Source organism: Abramis brama (genome assembly GCF_963993115.1).
Source record: "Abramis brama genome assembly, chromosome: 11".
In the NCBI taxonomy this organism is placed as follows: Eukaryota; Metazoa; Chordata; class Actinopteri; order Cypriniformes; family Leuciscidae; genus Abramis; species Abramis brama.
In genome coordinates, this window is record NC_139973.1 from 9,501,955 (window position 1) to 9,523,414 (window position 21,460).

Here is a 21,460-nt window from a genome sequence, read left to right on the forward strand (position 1 = left end):
TGTTGCCTGGTCTGATGAGTCTCGATTTCTGTTGAGACATTCAGATGGTAGAGTCAGAATTTGGCGTAAACAGAATGAGAACATGGATCCATCATGCCTTGTTACCACTGTACAGGCTGGTGGTGGTGGTGTAATGGTGTGGGGGATGTTTTCTTGGCACACTTTAGGCCCCTTAGTGCCAATTGGGCATCGTTTAAATGCCACGGCCTACCTGAGCATTGTTTCTGACCATGTCCATCCCTTTATGACCACCATGTACCCATCCTCTGATGGCTATTTCCAGCAGGATAATGCATCATGTCACAAAGCTCGAATCATTTCAAATTGGTTTCTTGAACATGACAATGAGTTCACTGTACTAAAATGGCCCCCACAGTCAGCAGATCTCAACCCAATAGAGCATCTTTGTGGTGGAACGGGAGCTTCGTGCCCTGGATGTGCATCCCACAAATCTCCATCAACTGCAAGATGCTGTCCTATCAATATGGGCCAACATTTCTAAAGAATGCTTTCAGCACCTTGTTGAATCAATGCCACGTAGAGTTAAGGCAGTTCTGAAGGCGAAAGGGGGTCAAACACAGTATTAGTATGGTGTTCCTAATAATCCTTTAGGTGAGTGTAGTTAGATTTACATTCACTTGATACTGCTGTCACAATATATTCACACTGACATAATTTACATTATTTGTAAATACAGATGGGCGCTCAGGGGATACTTCCAGAGTGAAGGGGATGCTAAACGTCATTATGGCCTGAGTTATTTCAGTTTCTGTATTTACTGATTTTCTATCTGCCTTGGTCAAAGGTCATAGGAAGCTCACGTTCATCTTCTCAGCTTAAAAAGGCTGGAATCACTGAAACAGATTTCTCACAATGAGAGACTTTTATGCATTGTCAAGCATCTTTTACAGGTCGAAGCACTGTCTCAGGAGTCATTCTGATAATAAATAGCATTTTAGCATCCACTTTTTTTCTTTTTTTTTTACCTTGAAACTGACTGACAGATTTGTAGCAGCAAACCACCCTTGAACAAATTATGCATATAAATCAAATTTAATCATTCAACACTTGCTGCTTTCAGCACTTTGCTTATGAAGGTCCATAAATGGGCAACACTCTTCCCGCACTGGCATCATAATCTCTAGATATCTCTGTTTCTGTTACTCAAATGTGCAGAGTAATGGAATTGTCCATTCTTAGAAGATACCAAGGGTTCTGTTAAGCAAACTAACTGAACAGGAAGCAGGATGTGGTTGGTGCTCAGAGGAACTACGCTATCGTCATGACTGAAAGGTCACTTCTTTTCAAAATCATGCACGCTAAAACAAAGTTCCTGCATTTACAGTAAAAAACAGTACAAACCTTAATTGATTTGAATTGTCTGGTTTAAACTTGCCCAACAAGTCACAAAAAGAACAAAGAGCTTATTCAGACAGCTTGATTTCAGTATATTTAATTAATGTATATATATTAGTGTACAATACTGTTCAAGATTTTGTTGGAAAATAATACATTTATTCAGCAAGGATACATTAAATTGATCAAAAGTGACAGTAAAAAATGTACTCGTCAAATAATCGTGAAAGAATGTATCATGGCTTCCACAAAAATATTAAGCAGCACAAATGTTTCCATTATTGATAAGAAATGTTTCTTGAGCTCCAATTCAGCATATTAGAATGATTTCTGTAGGATCACGTGACACTGAAAACTGGAGTAATGATGCTGAAAATTCATCCATCACAGGATTATTCACGTTACATAATATTGGTCTTTTTACTGTATTTTTGATCGAATAAATACAGCCTTGGTGAGCATAAGAACTAAAAAAAAATTAAAAAAAAATTCTAACAGATCCCATACTTTTGATTGGTAGAGTATTTTATTTATGCCTTAATCATCATAAATATAATGATAATAATTTACAAAATGACAGTCCAAAATGATTTTAAGCATTTCTGGCATGGCGCGATACAGAAAACTGCACTTGTTCAGATGTGGTATTCAAACCAATTTTTAAAATTTTGTTCACTGCTATTAACACAGATCATAACAGATCAGTGCCTGTAATTTTTAATGTAGGCTATCAATTTGGATGTACGGAATTGCAGAACCAAGGCCAGGCTGAAAGGAAATGAGCTCATTGGGATTCCTTTTGTCTGCATTAGCAGATTTAAGATTAAAAAATATATATACTGGGCACTTAGGAAAAAAGCTGAACGTTCTGAATTTGTCCTAATTGCTTCAGAGGAAATGTAGTCATGTGAAGAGTCACATAGTGCCCAAGCAGTTGCCTAGCAGCAGAGCACTGGAAGCTGCCCCATGGAGATTTACCTGCATCCTGTTGCCCAATAATATTCATTAGATTTCCTTCATAAAGATACGTCTTTACCATACCATTTAAAGATTATTTATGTAACTAAAATTTCAATTAGATCACCATTGTGTTTGTTTTCGTTCCTTCTTCCTTCAGCTTCTCCCGTTTCCAAATTATCCACATATTTCTCTTTTGTCTCTGTCCATCTGTCTCTTTCATTACGTGACACATGAATTCTTCTATTCAGTCTATTTATTGTAAAAACTCTAAGCTGTCAGAAGACCTGAGACCTTTTGAGGAACTTTAGGAGAGTCACTGTAGGTGGCCTTTCTGAGAATTGGCAAAGGCATAGTCACACTAATAATCAGCCTTTTAAGGTAATGAAGAGAGACAGGAAGTCTGTGAAATCTCTTTTGTTCTGCAAGGCCCTGCAAAAACAGCTAACTGACAGGGAACAGCATGACATGGTTTGTGTTTTATTTCTTTTATTATTTGCGGGTTCATGTGTAATATGTTGACATATCCTCTCGTCCAGACACCCCAGCAATATGTGAACCCTCAGACTTTTTGAGCCATGTGGATTTTGAAAGCAACTTCAAAAAAAGAAAAGAAAAATATAATGTAAAAGTGTTTATTTATTTACAGTTTTAGGGGTAACACATTACAAGTAACGCAAGTTATGTAATCAGATTACTTTTCAAGTAACTAGTAAAGTAACGCATTACTTTTACATTTAAAACAATATATCTGATTTTTAAATAAAATGTTTTTCCATGTATTGACTGATGTAGAGAGAAATTAGGAGTAAGTGCAGAGGCACTGTGTTTGAACATGAACTTGACTAAATGTCAGCATGGATTTATTCATCTTGCACAAACAAAGAATCAGTATTCCTCAAAATGAATAAAAACAGTGAAATGCAAACCTGCAATAATTAAATATGTTAAATTACACAAATATACTTTATGTATTTAATCTCACTTGATTAACCAATGACTTTGCTGCTGACCTTCGATGATCCAAATCAACTATATTAGTAAGCAAAAAAGACTTTAGATAAACATCACATTTGTCAATTTTTTTATTTTTTTTTATTGCTGAGTGTTGAACCAGAGATGGTCTTATTATTGGGAGATAAGAGGGTCCGTGATTCAGACATTGAAGAAAGCATAACAGCCAACTTGGATCATGTGTGCCTTAATAACCAATCACATTGCAGCCTTGACATCATTGGATTTCGTTCAGAGTTGTGCGACAGTCAATCACAATTTGCGGATACCATAGAAATGAGAGAGAAGTGCCGTAAACTGAATGCGCAGTCCGTGACTTCTCTTGTAAAACAGCATTTTTTTTTTCAGTGTAAACTTTAAAAATAGATCAATATCAAAACTAATGTTTAAGAGCAAACATGTTGAAGATTAGCTGATTGGCGATTCATTAAATGATAAGCTGTTTTTCTACAAAAGCATTGTTTTTTAGCGTAGTGAAGCCTCTTACATTGACAACCATTTAAAAATAAGACTTCTGGTCTCTTCCCCTGTGTACCACAGCGTTACGCTATATATAGGGTGATATCAGGTAAAATTGGCCATTTAAGGTTTGGAGGTCCCAGCCCATCTGGAATTTAGAGTCAATGACTGCAATGGATTTCAAACTGTTGTCATGACTGTGCTTGACAAGTAACAGGTGATTTGATTGGTTTATGGTTGCTATGGTGGGTGGGGCAATAATTCAAATCAAGACTGCACCAGAAAGCTGCATGGTAAGTAGCCTGGCATACCAAATCTAAGTAAACTATTATTTTTTGGTTGACCTTTCTTCTCCTGCGTCCTATTTTTCCGTGATCCAGAATGGAAACACAGCTGAAAGGTTTGTTTGCACTGCGCCCTCTACAGGTGTGAATTTGCATTTCCTTTAGGCTTATTCATTTAACTTCAGGTGTAAAAGGGTCTTTATATTAGCCAAAAATATGACTTTTTTCAAATAAAACAAACAAACAAGCAAGCTCAGCCCAGGTAAGAAAAAGTAACGCAAATAACGTAACACATACTTTCCATGAAAAGTAACTAAGTAATGCAATTAATTACATTTTTTAGGAAGTAGCGCAATATTGTAACGCATTACTTTTAAAAGTAACTTTCCCCAACACTGCTTATTTATTTATTTATTTATTTATTTCAGGGATGTCTAAATTTGGTAGGTATAATTGAGTAGCATTTTCTGCAGATCATTTGCTTTAAATCTGAAAATTCTGTCATCATCAACACACTATAATGTTAAAAAATTATACCTTTTTTTAACCCTAACACAAAAGAAGCTAATTTAAATAAATATGAAAGCTATAATATTTTAGCTATAAAAGCGAAAATATTAAAACTCTTTTTCATTCAACAATTGAAATGCATGATGATCTCTATCTGTAAAGTTCAGTCACAATTTTGTTTGTTTAATTAAAATATTTATTAAAATGGGTGCATGGGTGCCCCTGCTCTCACCCCAAGGTTTATTTATTTTATCTTTGTCATGGTGAAATCTCTACATTATCCTCAGTGCATGATAATTGTGTTGAGTTTTGTGAACATATGACTTTATGGGCTGTTATTCAAATGAACATATTCCACAATCTGAACCCCATCAGATACAAAGCATCAAAGAACTTTGCTTCATGCATATTCTGCATAATATATGAATGTAGATCACAGCCAGAGACTGCATGATATTTAAAGCACAAAAGCAATAAGATGGCCACTCACAAGCCAAATACAGTTATAAGAAAGAGTGATTTCTCTTTGTTTTTGCTGTAATTGAATAACAAGAGCGATGGTGCAATCGGGGAAAAACCTTGGCGATGAATGTGCAATGGAATATGATAAAGTATTCGGGCCTGCTAATTCTGTTTCCATCTTCTCCATTTACCATTATTCCCTATATTGGCTTTAATGAAAAAGTGAGAAGATCTAATTGCACACAGTAAAGTGATTCATCTTAGTCACTTACTGGAAGTGAGAGTTCAGCCACCTCAGAGAGTTAAGCTTGTCCCCTGCACTGATGCCAGATACCCTCTGGTCATGCAAATTATGCTGCTTATTGCTGAGTATTCATAAATCGCAGCCTCTCTTAGTATCCGCTGAAAGTCACCTGCCAACTCTTTGCCATCTGTACAGTTGCCGTTCCATCATCCTCTCACACCAGGCCTCAGGTGAATAAGTGATCACTGATGGAAAACTTCCAATGGCTTGATACATTCTACCCAACACATTAGCCAAATCTGAGCCCTTTATAAAATAACGGAGCATATGATTGCCACAAGGACGAAAGAGACGAAGGGGATGCGAAGGGAGTGTACGCATAGAGGATGACAAAGGGTCACTGGTGCTGCAGAATGGAAATATCAGCCAGCACAGTGACCTCTTCCCATCTGCTATCTGCAGCCACCTGAGAATTACATAGCCTTCTGCACATCAATTATCCATGACAACACAAAAAAGTGCTGCAATAGATAGTACAACAAACAAACATGACAGAACTGCAACGCAAACGAACAAGAACAGCCCTTTTGACTAGCTTTGTGTCTGCAAGGCTTTAAATATGTCCATTAAATTTAGTTGCATATAAAAACATTATAAAAATGACAAATTATGACATGATAAATATGGCAAATTAGCTTAAACAATTAAAACTTATATTTATATTGTACTTTACATACTTTTATATAAATTCCTGAAATAATGACTGTTCATTTTTCTTAAAGTCTGCATGAAACGGAAGTTGCGATTGTCTTGTCTTCCATATTGTGACATATCTGAGTGAAATGGCTTCTCGAACACGAAAAAAAAATGTAGGGCGGGATTTGATCTTGTCCATTAGTAATTGATTGGATGGTAGTGGTTTGCTAGTCCATTTTGATTTCATGTTGACTATAATTTCTGGCCCATGGAGAACATATTTTCCCTGGCTCATCCATGAAAATTAGAGGGACAATGAACAAGAATGTAGGTTTATAGTCATAAAAACTATAAAGTTGTTTGGTACAGTAAATGAGGGCTTGTTTGTACTCTTCTCCCCATGGGTGTGAGTAACAGATGGAGCTGGGAGACTCTGATAACAGAAAGGATGATGTCATACACAGTGTGACGCGGTCACCTCTGCTTGTTTGGTGACATAAAATAGGCTAACTGCTAAACTGCAGGCTTTGTGAAGTATGACTATGTTTGTGCACACTTTGGTGTTAAATTGAACATGTTATATATGTTCCAAGTGTTTGTTGTCATGGTTTTAGCTTACTTATTGAATACTGCCACCTTCTGAAGAAAAAATGTCATTGCTTCTTCAAAACAGATCACGACATTGAAGTGCTGAAGTGTTTCATGATTCAACTTGAATTTCCAACTTTATAAGTGTGTAATAGAAGGTCAGTTGACCTCCGCTGTGTGACGCAATGTTTATGTTATCGTGTTTGTTGTTAAACGAATAATTATGCAAACGAATCTTAATCTCTGCAGACTCATTTTCCTGACTGCCTCAAGATCCAGCCAATGGCATTCCTGCGTGGGCTGTGAAGGAGCATTTGGTTCTGTTTTACATTTGGATAGAAACCCACCGAACGAACTCTCCCCCTTCACAGAACGAGTCGGCGTTTTAAACGATTTGCTCACAAAAGATTCGTTCAAAACACCGATTTGTAGCGGCACTGAACAAGACATTTCCGTTCGTGAACGAGGGTCTGTTGGCCGACCGATGGAGAGGGTATTTTATTTCGGTAACTCGTTCGCCATGTGAGTCAATCTTGTACACAACAAGGAAAGAAAAGGGGCGGAGGAATTATGAATGTGTAAACATGTCTGACTAATACGGAAATTAAAATTACGTCAAGACGTAGGTTATTTACTCCTGTTGTATTTTTTATTTTATGTTGTTTTCTATAGCTGAAGTGATGATAAGTTTGAGTATGGAAAAATAATTGAGGTAAAAATGATCCTTTGTTGTTATTTGTGGGGAAATGCGTGTTTTCAATGCCTGTAAGGGTGGCGCATCCATTCCACACTGACCCCTGGACTTAGCCTAAAACTTAAGTCAACAAGTGTCAAAGGCTATTGTTGTCGTCCATAATGATGAATCCATAAACCTCTTGTTGTTACTGACTAGCTCTGAAACTACTCTCTGCCCTATGGTCAACTGTAGTCAATCATTACTCGTTCAGTACACAGGCTCGTCAGTGTAATGCAGTTCTCAAAAGTTTTGTCAGTTCATAAAAAAGCTTCAGAGCTTCAGAATTCCCAGGAACAGTGCAGGTACGTTTTCCTAAAATCACGATCTGTCACTATGATAGAATGGTGTTTGAAAAGGGACGGAAAATGTATATTATGAATTCACACTGTTTCTAGTTGACTACAATTGGTAATTTAGGCTAGTTGTAGTTTAGAGATTTTTGTTATTGAGAGAATTATCTGCATTAGTTGATTACTGTTCCTACTTGGTAAAATTTTGTAAATGAGTAGGCCTAAGTATTGGGGGGAAAGTATGTATAGCCTACTGAAAATATTAAATATTTCCAAATCTGACAAGGCACAATTAGAGGTTTCCAAAATCTGTTACCCCCTCTATTATTTCAAACACAATGGCTTTAATGTTATGCAAATTTGCTTTGGTGCTGTTTAAATTATTTATTTTTCTTAGAAAGCATGTTGCTCTGCTGTGAACAGCTCCAGACAGCAGGGCCACCAAATCCGACAAGGTAGCATTAGATTTGGTGGCCCTACTGTATACTGTATAAATGCAGCTATTCACATCAGAGCATATGCTTTCTAATATTGTTTGAATGTATATAGAGGGGGATAGATTTCAATAACCTCTAATGCCTGATTGGTGACTTGTCTGTTCACATAAGAGATACTTTTTAGGATCTGAAATAAGTTTAATGCTAAATGCTAACCTCTAATGCTACCTTGTCAGTTTTGGTAACCACAGTGGTTCACATCCAACTAAAATGGTTTTTGGGTCATGAAACAGGAGATTCGACATCACCAGAGTGAATTTGGGTAACATTACAGACATTGTGTGTGAAATAAAAGAGGGTGACAGATTTCGGTAACCTCTAATGCTACCTTTAGACATCAACAAAGTGAATTTCGATAACAATAAAGTAATTGTGAATGAAATAGAGGGGGTAATAAATAAGATACAAATCAATGCTAATTAAAATCTGTGTAATTAGTTATTAATAATCAGCCTGGTTTTAATCTCTTTCTCTCCTCAGGTGTTAAGCGGCTCTCTTTATCTGATGTGGATAGTTTGAGTGATACATGGCTCAGATTCTTGCTCTCTCACGTTCTCTTCACCTGCAGCACCCACTGCGGGTGGGCTTAGCATCATTGTACTCTCGCAGTATGTCGTCATTAGACACGCGAGCCCGGGCTGTGTTTTCTGCTGCGGTTGAAGCTGTGCAGCCAGACACAGTGGTTCGCAGGAGTCTGGAGCGACATGGAGACAAACTACTTGTGGGTGGACAGAGTTTCACTCTTACCAATAACCTTTATTTGGTGGGGTTTGGTAAGGCGGTGCTGGGCATGGCAGCAGAAGCAGAGAGGATTGTAGGGGACCATCTAATTAAAGGGGTGGTCAGTGTGCCTCATGGTATCCAGAATACACTGCGAAATCATGGGAAAGCGTAAGTATTTTAGTGTTTAAAAAAAAAAAAACCATATTTTAATGTGCCTGAGTTCTGTTAAATAAGCTTTATAAGTAGTTTATATAGCAATAAACTGGGATTTTTTAACTTACCATAAAAATGCTTAGTGGTTAGCCAGAAATGCCCAGGTATTATATTTAAGTTTAAAAAAACTGAAGGATAAATTTAATAAAAGTAGGCTGTTTGTGAAAAAGGAGTGCAATATGATGTGGACACTTAATGGGATTCTCCCATATAGCCTTGACATCAAACTGGCTTCCAGTTTTCAGCTAGGTCTTTCACTGAGAAACTCTTGTTTGAATGTCTGCTCAGGAAGATGCTGCTTGAAAGTCACAGCAGAATTACAGTGATGGAAGGAGCAAAGCACAATTTACCAGATAGAGATGCCCTGAAGTCAGCAGAGTGTATACGAGAACTGGCCAGCGGTCTGACTGAGAAAGATGTGCTGCTTGTGCTCATCTCTGGTACTGTGACTTATTTTCTTCCTGTATAATCAGTTTTCCTTTACAAAATGCACTACCGTTCAAAAGTTTGGGGTCAGTATAATTTTATTTAATAATTTTTTTGTTTTTGTCATTTATTTGATCCAAAATAATATTGTGAAATTATTACTCCAGGCATCAGTGTCACATGATCATTCTAAGTCAATTTGGTGCTCAAGAGACATTTTTTTATTATTATCAAAGTTGAAAACAGTTGTGCTGCTTAATATTTTTGTGGACACTGTGATTACATTTTTTTCTTCAGAATTCTTTGACAAATGGAAAGGTCAAAAATCAGCCTTTATTTGAAATATAAATATTGTGTAATATTATAAATGTCTTTACTGTCAGTTTTGATCAATTTAATGCATCCTTGCTCAAAAAAGTATTAATTTCTTTCAAAAAAAAGAAAGAAATCTTGCTCACCCCAAGCTTTTATAAAGTTGTATTTGTTGAAATATTCATGTTTTTACATGCATCTATGCACAGGTGGTGGTTCTGCTCTTTTACCTGCTCCAGCCCCACCCATGTCCTTGCAGGAGAAACAGGATGTGACACGAAAACTCGCAGCAGCTGGTGCAACAATTCAGGAGTTAAATACAGTGAGACGAGCCCTGTCATTGTTAAAGGGTGGAGGCCTTGCCCAATGTGCCAACCCAGCCAAGGTAACACAATTACATGATCAAAAAATAGGTGTACACTCCCAAATCCCAGAATTGGGCTTATGTGAGGACAAAAGAAGAAAAAAACTTAAGATGTCCTCAAGATGTAAAACTTAAGACGAAAAAAGATTGTCCACACACTGAACTTCAGCTCCAGAAAATGTATTAGTAAAACAGCACTATTACATAAAAACACAACACACTTACATAGCGAAGACATAGAACACTTTTAAAAGGTCTTTTAAAAGAATCCATTCAGCAGAATTGCACATTGCTCAGTTCAGTTCAGGTCATCTTTATTCATTTCCCGAAGGCAATTTGGTTGCAGCAAACAAGCATACACATAAAACAGTATCACACACACATAGACGAAAATAGAAAGAAAAAAAAAAAGTACCCAATAAATACATTTAGTCTTGTACTCATTTAATAGCAAATTATTGTTTTTTTTTAATTTTTTTTATTTAATAGATTTCCCCTTGTTCATCAGAGAAAAATGAATATTAAGCAATACCCCACGATGTTAGTAAAGCATAATATTTACTCTCTCTTGTCTTGAAGGTGGTGGCGCTGATTCTGTCAGATGTTATTGGAGATCCTCTGGATTTGATAGCCAGCGGTCCAACAGTCAGGAGTGACTCCCGGCCAGAGGAGGTCTGGGCTATCTTGGATCGTTATAAGCTCTCCGACTCTCTTCCTTCCTCTGTAAAAGAGGTGCTTAGCAAAGCTAGGCCTTGTGAATTGCAGGTGCAAGAACAGCCACATGAAGTCAAAGACCACGTTTCAAACGTTGTAATTGGCTCAAACACCATTGCTCTTGAATGTGCAAGCCGTAAGGCCATTGAATTAGGACTTCGACCTGTCATTCTAGCTCCAGGAGTGTGTGGTGACGTTCGCTCCGTTGCACGACTATACGGGCTGCTCTCAAGTTTTGCATGCTCCCCAGGAAAGGAACCTCCTCCAGAGCTTGCTGCAGAGATCCTTCAGCTAGGGCCAGATGTTGGGATAGAAAGCTGGGATTTGTGTCGCACCATGAACGTGCTTGTAGAGGAGAGGAAGGAAGGATGGGGCGCGACCTGTCTGCTAGCCGGAGGAGAACCCACTGTGCAGCTGACAGGAAAGGGCAGGGGAGGGAGGAACCAGGAGTTGGCTCTGCGGGTGGGGCTTGAGCTCAGTGGCGGTGAAGTGAAGAGTGGTGCAGTGTTTCTCAGTGGAGGAACCGATGGACAGGACGGCCCCACTGAGGCAGCTGGTGCCGTCACAGATGGGGAACTGATGGAAGAGGCCATGTCTCAAGGTCTGGACATTGATGGCTTTCTCACCAATAATGATTCGTTCACATTTTTCACACAGCTCTCTGAAGGACGACGGTTACTCATGCCTGGACTGACAGGAACCAATGTGATGGACGTGCATGTTATGCTGCTGCCACCATCACCCCAGACACTTCCAGTAATTTGACTTTAGGTTGATTTGTGTTTGGAAGCAACAAAATTATGGGGGAATAATTTTTTCCTCTAAGGTAGTCTACCAGAAGTGCACTTTTTAAGATTTTAACCACTTCTCCCCCCCCCCATTAATGAGTCCTGAAACAAAGTAAGGTGCTTTTTAATGTGTACTGCAATACATTGAAATACAATTTGCTCATGAAATAAATAACAGGAAACCAATACACAAAATTAGGTACAAATTGTATTTATTATTTGCACTGCAAAAAGACAGCTGTAACCTTTCGGACACAGAGGTACTAAATGTCTTCTTATTTCTGTACAATCAAGTCTATTTTCTTATATAACTGAAATCAGTTTGAGTTCTATAAACAGACCAAATGACTGTGAACATCTGGGACCTCTGCATTTTGACTAGTATTCCTGTCAGTTTTTAGTCAAATGATATGGTGTGAGAATTGTTTAAGTCTTGCTATCTACGAGCTTCAAGAGTTCAATCCAAACAAACATCCTAAAAGAGCCAGAGCTGCTAGATATCACAGTATTCTCCCTATTTAGAGCTCCCTTTCCAGTGCACAGCACCATTCAGTCGTGTATTTTTGAGCACATATTCATGGGTTTGGGCCTTGAGTTTTGCACCACAGTTCATCACAGACATCTTCACAAGTTAAAATGATCTAATAACGCAAATTCTGATGCATTTAATGCTCTTGAAGGAATGCAATTGCTTTTCTCCATCGTGTGTGTGTGTGTGTGTGTGTGTGTGTGTGTGTGTGTGCTCTTAGTCCAGTTGCAGGTACATCACTCACGGTGGGTTTTCTTGGCATCACCAGCTGCACTTTCCCTAGGAAAAATGGAAAACATTGGATTTAACAGGCGTTTTCATAAAAGGGCTATGCAAAATTGTTGATCATATTCCAAATTACAATGAGGAAATCATCATAATGCAGCCAAAGATAAATGAAATCCTGAGTCTTTAGTTCATTTGTAACTTAAGGTCAACAAATCTTTCATGAAGAGAACAACAGAAAGGCGGGTCAACTACCATCCGCTCAGGTGAGGCGCCGTGTCAGGGGTCCCGCCATTCTGTCCTCCAGTCCCTGAGAAATGAACACAAACATCTTTAGACCAAGTACTACTATTTAAAATACACAATATACACTGAAAGCCCCCCCCCCCAAAAAAAAAATCTTATTTAAATAACCAAATGCTTAAGAGTCTATGATTGGATCATTATTGCAGTGATTATTAAGTTTCTAGCATGTTATATGTTCTTCTAACGCTAACTGATGGAGTGTGTAGCTTTTCATTTCTTAAACAACCATGTAGGAAGACACATTATTGCCATATTCCAGGATGACATTGACAATGTCAAGATTCATCAGGCTCAAACTGTGAAAGAATGGTTGGGAGGGAGCATGAAGAATCATTTTCACACATTAATTGGCAGATCTTAAGACTCATTGAAAGTCTTTGGGATGTGCTGGAGGAGACTTTACAGAGTGCTAGACTCTTGCGTTGTCAATACAAGATCTTGACCAAAATTATTTCCATCAAGTGGTGCATCAGTTTAAGGTTGGTTGTTCAAACAAATGAAAAGCTACACACTCCATCAATTAGTGTTAGAAGAACTGTTTCCAAACATATAACATGCTAGAAACTAGCATTTGCCAATTTTAAATCCAAACAGCGACTTTTTTTTTTTTTGGCCGGGCAGTGTATGGTCACAAAACGTTTTATACAGTAGGACTTATTATTATGGATTACACCTCAGAAAATACTCACCCTGTCGGTAGTACATATCGTTGACAGTGTTCCCGTACACTTTCCATGCAAAGTGGATAGCAACGAGACTGATGACAAGCCAGCTGAACAGGATTTTAAACACTGCAACTCTCATGTCGTTGGCCAGCCAATCGTCCACAAATTCGGACAGAAAGGAAACCAGACTATCAACCATACGAGACAAGAATTCAAAATCCCACGATTCCTCCATGCTGTGTTTTTTCTACCTTACATTCTAATGTCGGTTGTTAAATCAGGTAGTCAGTGCTTTCAGAAAAAAAAATGTGATTGAACATCCATCTTTAATAGTAAACAAAGCGGAGCGGCAGTCTTCTTCTTCGCATAGAGATGACGTCATCATATGGAGGTTTGAAAATATTTGCTGTGTCATCATCGCCATCTGTCGGCCTGGAAGTGAGTATTTAAATCTCAAATTATTTAAAGTATATTTGATTCTCCACAGAAATTAGTGGATATATGGGTGTTTCTTCAACTTCAGTTACTTTTATGTTCAAGTGACATATCTTTGTGAAATCAAACATGTCTTTTTTCCCTTTTTTTATGACATTAAAAGTTTTACTATTCATCATTTCTTTTGCTACAATATGTGTTTTATATAGTTGGATATTGTTTTATCCATGTCCAAAACCCGGACTTTATAGACTATGAATATCCATTATAACATTATTATTGTATGTTTAAAACCATGATGATAAACTTTAATTTACATTGTGTAATTCAAGTATTTAAATTTAATTATTTAAAAACATGACTGCCCCACAATTGTAGAGTCATTCCCACCATGGAATAAAACACATATTAAATAAATGGAACACAATACATAAATTGAGATGTAGAGGAAATGTTTATGACATTCTGCGATGCATTTATATCCAAGACTCGGATATTGATAAAGGACAAATTAATTTAAATTAAAATGAAAGCATGTGAGAGTGACTGAGTATTGAGTATGTTTCAAGAGAGATTGTAAGCCCACAGGTCCAAAAGTGCCCATAGTTTAAGAAACATCTATGCATGCAATGATTTGTATACTTCTCTGAATGGAGTTGATTAAATTTTTCAATCTTAGAAAGAAAGGTTTTTTAATTTTTGATTAAATTTGATGAATTAAACAGCTTGCAATACTTTATCACTCGAAATAATTTAAATAACCTATTGAACCTATTTAAGGTTTCCTTAAAATTGAGTCAAGAACCCATAGGGCCCATTGAACCATTGACATTTGATTGAAATAAGATAAGATATTTATCTCTTCATTCAAGCATCTGAAATGGGGAAAGTCTTCATTTCACATGCACCCATGATGAAATGAAACTTCACCATGGTAATAATCTTTTAGTATTGTTTACATATTTTGGAGTTGAGAACGCTGTGTGAGTTCAAACTCCCCAAAGTTTGAGATATGGATGTTTGGTTGACCAATGACAAATAAATTAGATTTTTCGAATTTAAGGCCATAAAAAGTCTTAAAAATCATGTTTTTTTTAAAAAAATGTCTTATTTTTACTTATGAAAGGTCTTAAATTTTAGATGACACTTTGACTTATACTTATCTAAATGCTTTCGAAATTAAAATTATCTAATTAGCGTAGGCCTACGTATTATTTTTTTAAATCTATCTTGGTGGATTTGCTTGTTCACGTGACAATTCGCGTCACTTACGGCAGTATATCAGCCTGCGTCTGTCTCCTGCATGCGAGAGGAAATGTCAGTTCGATTGTAAGTTCAGTCTTTATGTGCTTAGGAGTGTGCGATGTTGTCTATGAACTATGATGATATTGTAATCATTGTTTTAACTATGTACGAGGCACTGCGAGTGCGAGCTGACACCGTGTTTATCTCTCATGCTTGCTTTCACTGCGTGATGTGTCAGTGCAGTTATAGATGTCCCCAAATGAGTTTTTGTCTTATATTTATATCTTATTATGTTGTTATATTAGAATATCACATGAGCAAGAGTGCCGTTTTCCTGTGCACAACTGCAAATGTGCTATTTATTTTATACAACAGTTAAATTAAAAATAAAGTTAACATTGTCAGTTACTTTTTGGACACAATATTGTCAATTTTCACTTTATATCGCCGACGATAATTTCATAATGAAGCCGTGGTCCAACCATGGGTCCAACAGACAGCGATGTTTTTTTTTGTTTTTGTTTTTACTGAAATCCGCGTTCCCATTCAGTCGTCAACTCGGTACAACACATAAGACTATGGGATATCGCGCTCTAGCGCCATCTGCTGAAGACACCTTTATTCACGCCTGAAAGGCAAATGACGCATGACGACGTGGGCGGGGCCACCTGTCCACAGCATATAAATGCAGTCGTATGCGTCATATCCTTTGTTCTTCAGCTCTTCACCGTGCTGCTAGAACGCCATCACGCCACAATCTTCATAGGAAAAAGCCCACGGTGGTGATTCCTATTGAAAGGCACAACAGAGAAAAGTTAAAAGCACAAGTTTAGCATTGCTAACTAAAAGCTAATAAGTCTTTTTCTCGGGGAAAAATGGCTAGCAACAAGAATTCTCGTACATGCCCAATGTCATGTGGGTACTTGTTGTCTGAAAAAGATACACACGAGCACTGCCCGGTATGTTTGGGGATTGTCCACGCTAAGCTGGCTCTCTCCAACACGGTGACATGTATACACTGTCGACAGCTTCGTCGTTCGACACTCGAGCGACGTGTAGCGTTTGTTGAACGAGTGCTCGAGAGTACAGCGGATAGACACGGTCCGCTTCTATCCTCAGGTACTGTTCCAGATATGGCACTAGCCGATTTCGGGGAAGCTACAGATACTTGGGGCGACCGCATGGAAGCCGGGGAGGCTGTGGAGGATTTTAGTAATGTTCCCCTGATGGCTTCGTCGGAGTGTCGGGAGGAGGACTCTGTCTCGCTGGAAGCGGGCGAGGAGTTCTTTGGCGATAATTTTCAACCGGAGCAGGTCGCGGCTTCACCCTCACTCTCCGAGGCGACGGGGGGAAGCGAGTTTATGGAGGAGCCCTTCCTTGAACTATATCGAAGGGCGGCGACAAAGCTGTCGGTGGAGTGGCCTGCCCCTCCCCCGGTTCAAAAGAGCTCGCGTTTCGGCGGGTTCTATTTATCTCAGGTTCAAACAGTGGTAAGGACACATCTGCCGATTTACCCAGATTGTATGGCAGAGCTTACAGCTTCATGGTCGAAACCCTTGTCTTCTCTTCCCCCGGTGCCGGGGGTGAGTAAGTTCACCGTCCTCGAAGGAGCACAAGAAGCAGGGTTAATATCAGCTCCGCCAATGGAGCATTCGCTTGCAACTTACTTGGCTCCAATGCAAAATAGCGGTATCGCGGGCATCCCCACGCTCCCGTCGGGACCGTGTAGGTTCTCGTACAGACAGCTTAGCAGGATTTATAGTGATCAGGCCTGCACAGCTAGAGCCTTGAGCACTATGTCCCTGCTACAAACGTATCAGGCTATTTGCTTGGGGGAGCTAAGTGAGGCTGTGTCAGAGGGAAGACCGTATGATGAGCTCATGGGGGAGGTAAGATCCACAGCGGATTATATACTGCGTACAACACGTTGCGCGTTGGTATCGTTAGGTCATGCGATGGCCAGTACGGTGGTGGCTCAGCGCCATCTATGGTTGACTCTGGCGAACCTGCCGGAACGAGATCGGAATGCGTTCCTTGGCGCACCAATCTCTACAACGGGTCTATTTGGAGAGGGTCTTGACGCGTTTCAAGCGCGATTTGAAAATTCAAAGAAACAGGCAGAATCTCTCAGGGGTTCGATGCCTAGAAGGTTTAACAGACCAACACAATCGGCTGCTCAGCCAGGGTTTAGGGGGTCGTCTCGACCACAGCCAGCTAAGAGACCGGCTGAGGTAACAGCGCCGAGACACAATGCTTGGGAGGCTAGACCTAGGCGAACGTATCCACAACCTAAACAGCAGGCGGGGTCGGGGAAGAAAGACCCGCCCCCAGCGAAAGGGAAATTTTTCTCCGCAGAAAGGAGGGGTCGGCCGAATTCCTAGCTTGCAGACGAGGGAGGATCATCGGCCCAGAGGCAGCCGCATTCTTCTCTCAGTGAAAAAGAGACCTTGCAAAAGAGCAGGTTCAGTTTTAAGTTCAATTTCAATAAAGAAACTTTGTGTTCAGCATTCAGTGCCTCCTGTTATGATTTGTCAAAACAATCATGCAATGCCTCATGTATTGATTTGTCAGGACAATCAAAATGTGTTAAAACCACCAAACTCACAAATAGACCATGTGTTGTCGAAAGTAGAAAAGGCAGGGATATCCAATATCCAGCAATGCTCAATAAGAGAGGTGGGGGTTCAACATCAGTGTCGGGGGAGGTTTCCCCAGTATTAAGGGAAGAAATTCGGGTTCTTCTCAGCAAAGCTGCAATTCAGGTGGTTCCACAGGGAAAAACGGAGGAAGGATTTTACAGTCGTTACTTCCTCCTCCCAAAGAAAAGTGGGGGTTTACGCCCGATTTTGGATTTACGGCAGTTGAACAAGCACCTCAGACGTTACAAATTCAAAATGCTCACAGTACGTCATCTGCTATCCTCTCTGCGTCCCCGGGAGTGGTACACATCGGTGGATTTGACCGATGCATACTTCCATGTCACAATCCACCCAGATCACAGAAAATTTCTGAGGTTCTCCTTCGAGGGGACTGTATACGAATTTCAAGTCCTGCCGTTTGGGTTGTCCCTGGCACCGCGCACTTTCACGAAGTGTGCGGAAGCGGCACTGACTCCGCTTCGTCATCAAGGCATGAGAGTGTTCGCCTATTTGGACGATCTACTCCTGGCCGCCGATACCAGGGAACAAGCAGTATTGCAAACACAGACCCTTGTCTCCCACCTACGAGATCTGGGATTTTTAATAAATCTCAAGAAGAGCTCCCTAGTTCCGTGTCAACGGATTTCATATCTCGGTTTAGAGATAGATTCGGTAAAGAACACAGCTATGCTGTCACTTCAAAGAGCCGAGAATTTTCGCAACTGCCTGAGCCTCTTCCAACTAGGAAGGCGAATACGTTTTCACACAGTGTTGAGGCTGCTGGGGTTGATGGCCTCAATAATAACAGTCGTTCGACTCGGTCTCCTCTTTATGCGTGCGTTCCAGAGATGGGCACTGAGCACTGGTCTGAATATCACACGGCATTTAAACAGACAAGTAACGATAACGCCAACGTGCGTTCGAGCTCTGGTTCCTTGGGGATCCCCGAGTCTATTGACAGAGGGAATCCCTCTAGGCAGAATTACGTCACGTGTGGTAGTGACGACAGATGCATCCCTACATGGATGGGGAGCCCTATGCAGGGGGAATTCTGTGAGAGGAGAATGGTCGTCAACACAGAAGGAGCGCCATATAAATTATTTGGAACTGCGGGCAGTTCTTCTGGCGCTGAAATACTTTGTGCAGCATCTGCACGGTGAACATGTGTTAGTCAGAACGGACAACACGACGGTAATGTCATATATAAACAGACAAGGGGGCACACGCTCTCTTCCACTGCTGCAACTGACACAGACACTCCTAATATGGGCCAGCGAACACTTAGCGTCGCTCAGGGCAGTGCATGTCCCGGGCCACCTGAATGGCGGAGCAGACCTGTTATCCCGGGGAGGACCACAGGTCAGGGAATGGCGTTTGCACCCGAGAATAGTGGCGCAGATTTGGGATCGGTTCGGCAGGGCCGAGGTCGATCTTTTTGCGTCCAGGGAGAACACGCACTGCCCGCTGTTTTTTTCAATAATAAACAGCAGCGCCCCGCTGGGGGTGGACGCGCTGTCTCATGTATGGCCCAGGACTCTACTGTATGCATTTCCGCCGGTAGACCTGATACAGCCCACTCTGGACAGAGTACGTCAGGAGGGTCTGTCACTAATTTTAGTGGCCCCACGCTGGCCAACGAAAACATGGTACGCATGTATCATGACATTACTGTCCGGAACACCGTGGTGTCTTCCCCAATGCAGGGACCTGCTGTCCCAGGCAGAAGGACAGATTCTACACCCCCGGCCAGAACTATGGCGTCTTTGGGCCTACCCGCTGAGAGGGTGAATCTACTGGCAGCAGGGCTCCCAATTAATGTCGTGGCCACAATACAAAGTGCTAGAGCACCATCAACAAGGGGGCTTTACGCATCGAATTTTAACTTTTCTGCAGGAATTGTTCGAGGAAGGTCGCTCACATTCCACACTAAAGGTTTACTTAGCAGCCATTTCGGCCTGCCACGAGGGTATTAATGGGGCCGCGCCGAGCGCGCACCCGCTGGCCGTTCGGTTCCTTAAAGGAGCGAAGCGGCTGAAGCCCGTCACAAAGTCGATGATACCATCGTGGGACCTAACTGTGGTCTTGGAGGCTTTGTCTGAACCTCCATTTGAGCCCTTAGAATCATTGGATCTAAGGATGCTGTCTTATAAAACAGCCCTATTGCTCGCGCTAGCGTCAGCAAAGCGCGTTGGTGATCTTCATGCGCTATCGGTGCATCCCTCATGCATCCAGTTTGCACTGGATGGGTCTAAAGTGCTGTTGCGCCCAAACGCGGCGTATACACCAAAAGTCATGTCAGGGACATATAGTTCGCTCTCGTTCGAGCTGCCAGCCCTGTCAAACCTCTCGATTGATTCGGAGGAAGACAGGAGCCTCCATGCGTTATGCCCTGTGCGAATTTTACGCAGGTATATCGAGCAGACGCAAGCAATGCGTTCATCCGACCAACTTTTTGTATGTTTTGCCAACCCAGTTCGTGGGAAACCGCTGTCTAAACAGCGTCTGTCAAATTGGATCGTAGAGGCGATTTCAATTGCATACAAAAGTAAAGGGTTAGCTCCACCAGCAGGAGTGCGAGCGCATTCTACGAGAGGCATGGCAACGTCGTGGGCGTTGTTTAGAGGGGTGTCAGTAGAAGATATTTGTGCGGCAGCCAGTTGGGCATCACCACACACATTTGTTCGGTTTTACCGACTAGATGTCACTGCTTTGACGGTGGCTCGGTCTGTGCTTACTGCAGGGACATTAGACCAAGGACCCTCGCTCTCTTGAAAAGGGCTCATGTGGCGGTGCTGGCCCCTTATGTTTAGTTCAGCGACTTGGCAGGGCGTGAATATATGTCCCATAGTCTTATGTGTTGTACCGAGTTGACCGACTGAATGGGAACGTTGAGTTATGCATATAACTACTGTTCCCAGAAGGAGGGAAACGAGGTACAACACCTCTGGGCCCCGCGCAGTCGGAGGCTCGGTGAAGAGCTGGACTGAACAAAGGATATGACGCATACGACTGCATTTATATGCTGTGGACAGGTGGCCCCGCCCACGTCGTCATGCGTCATTTGCCTTTCAGGCGTGAATAAAGGTGTCTTCAGCAGATGGCGCTAGAGCGCGATATCCCATAGTCTTATGTGTTGTACCTCGTTTCCCTCCTTCTGGGAACAGTAGTTATATGCATAACTCAACGTTTTGAATGAATCATTTCAACGATTCAATGAACAATCACTTGTTTTTTGAATGAATCAGCCGTTTGAACAAATCCGTTGACTCCAACAACTCGCTTATAGGGCTTGGGCGTCGTGACGTCATACTTGGCGTGGCGGCCATGTTGATGGCCTCGCGAATGTAAACATACAGCAAGTCGAACGAGGAGAAGCAGAGTTGGGAGAAAAAAAATAAAGAAAAAAGATATTAAAGTCCCGAAAAGGATGTGGAATTTACGGGGATACGTTAAATAGGGAAGCCAGGGACCAGTAACGTTATGTGGACAAAATCGGCAAAAAAGTGTAGTTAGTAGCTGTCAACCCTCCCGTTTTTTCCGGGTTTCTCACGCATTTGAGCTCTTTTCCCGCTGTCTTCCCGTTTTAGTATTTTCCTATAAAATATCCCAAAAAATGACAATTTCAACATTCATCTTTCTGTTGCTATCCCTCTGCTGACAGCAAAAATTCGTACTACAAAACTGCAGCATTAACTAAGCGAGTTGTTAAGCTAGATCTAACGTGACTTTGCTTACAGATTGGCGTGAAATCGTGCTCTCACAACAACCACGCTGTTATATTAA

The 21,460-nt window shown here is 40.8% G+C and overlaps 2 protein-coding genes across 7 annotated transcripts; one reads left to right on the plus strand and one right to left on the minus strand.

Moving 5' to 3' along the window:
- The first annotated feature begins 6,429 nt into the window (after positions 1-6,429).
- On the plus strand, positions 6,430-12,011 carry glyctk (glycerate kinase). Of its 6 annotated transcripts, none has more exons than XM_084129343.1 (6): positions 6,430-6,728; positions 6,820-7,076; positions 8,574-8,984; positions 9,318-9,469; positions 9,977-10,152; positions 10,711-12,011. In XM_084129343.1, exons 3-6 carry the CDS (start codon positions 8,620-8,622, stop codon positions 11,608-11,610), a joined length of 1,593 nt encoding a protein of 530 aa, XP_083985469.1. In that variant the 5' UTR covers positions 6,430-6,728; positions 6,820-7,076; positions 8,574-8,619; the 3' UTR covers positions 11,611-12,011. The 6 variants fall into 6 exon arrangements, with proteins under 6 accessions (XP_083985469.1, XP_083985464.1, XP_083985465.1 ...); XM_084129339.1 differs by having other exon boundaries at positions 6,448-6,728; positions 6,820-7,092; XM_084129341.1 differs by having other exon boundaries at positions 6,603-6,728; positions 6,820-7,192.
- tcta (T cell leukemia translocation altered) lies at positions 11,829-13,738 on the minus strand. Its single transcript, XM_084129347.1, has 3 exons — positions 13,383-13,738; positions 12,643-12,697; positions 11,829-12,441 (listed from the first exon to the last, which is right to left on the minus strand). Exons 1-3 carry the CDS (start codon positions 13,591-13,593, stop codon positions 12,399-12,401), a joined length of 309 nt encoding a protein of 102 aa, XP_083985473.1. The 5' UTR covers positions 13,594-13,738; the 3' UTR covers positions 11,829-12,398.
- Between the last annotated feature and the right edge of the window lie 7,722 nt (positions 13,739-21,460).

What these genes read in the sequence shown, in the direction of transcription:
- glyctk (XM_084129343.1), top strand. Translation starts at nt 8,620, where the DNA reads ATGGCTCAGATTCTTGCTCTCTCACGTTCTCTTCACCTGCAGCACCCA. An exon ending in GCTGCTTGTGCTCATCTCTG is followed by an intron (nt 9,470 to 9,976) that starts GTACTGTGACTT and finishes ATCTATGCACAG; the next exon opens with GTGGTGGTTCTGCTCTTTTA. An exon ending in AATGTGCCAACCCAGCCAAG is followed by an intron (nt 10,153 to 10,710) that starts GTAACACAATTA and finishes CTTGTCTTGAAG; the next exon opens with GTGGTGGCGCTGATTCTGTC.
- tcta (XM_084129347.1), bottom strand. Translation starts at nt 13,593, where the DNA reads ATGGAGGAATCGTGGGATTTTGAATTCTTGTCTCGTATGGTTGATAGT. An exon ending in CGATATGTACTACCGACAGG is followed by an intron (nt 12,698 to 13,382) that starts GTGAGTATTTTC and finishes TTCATTTCTCAG; the next exon opens with GGACTGGAGGACAGAATGGC. An exon ending in GCGCCTCACCTGAGCGGATG is followed by an intron (nt 12,442 to 12,642) that starts GTAGTTGACCCG and finishes CATTTTTCCTAG; the next exon opens with GGAAAGTGCAGCTGGTGATG.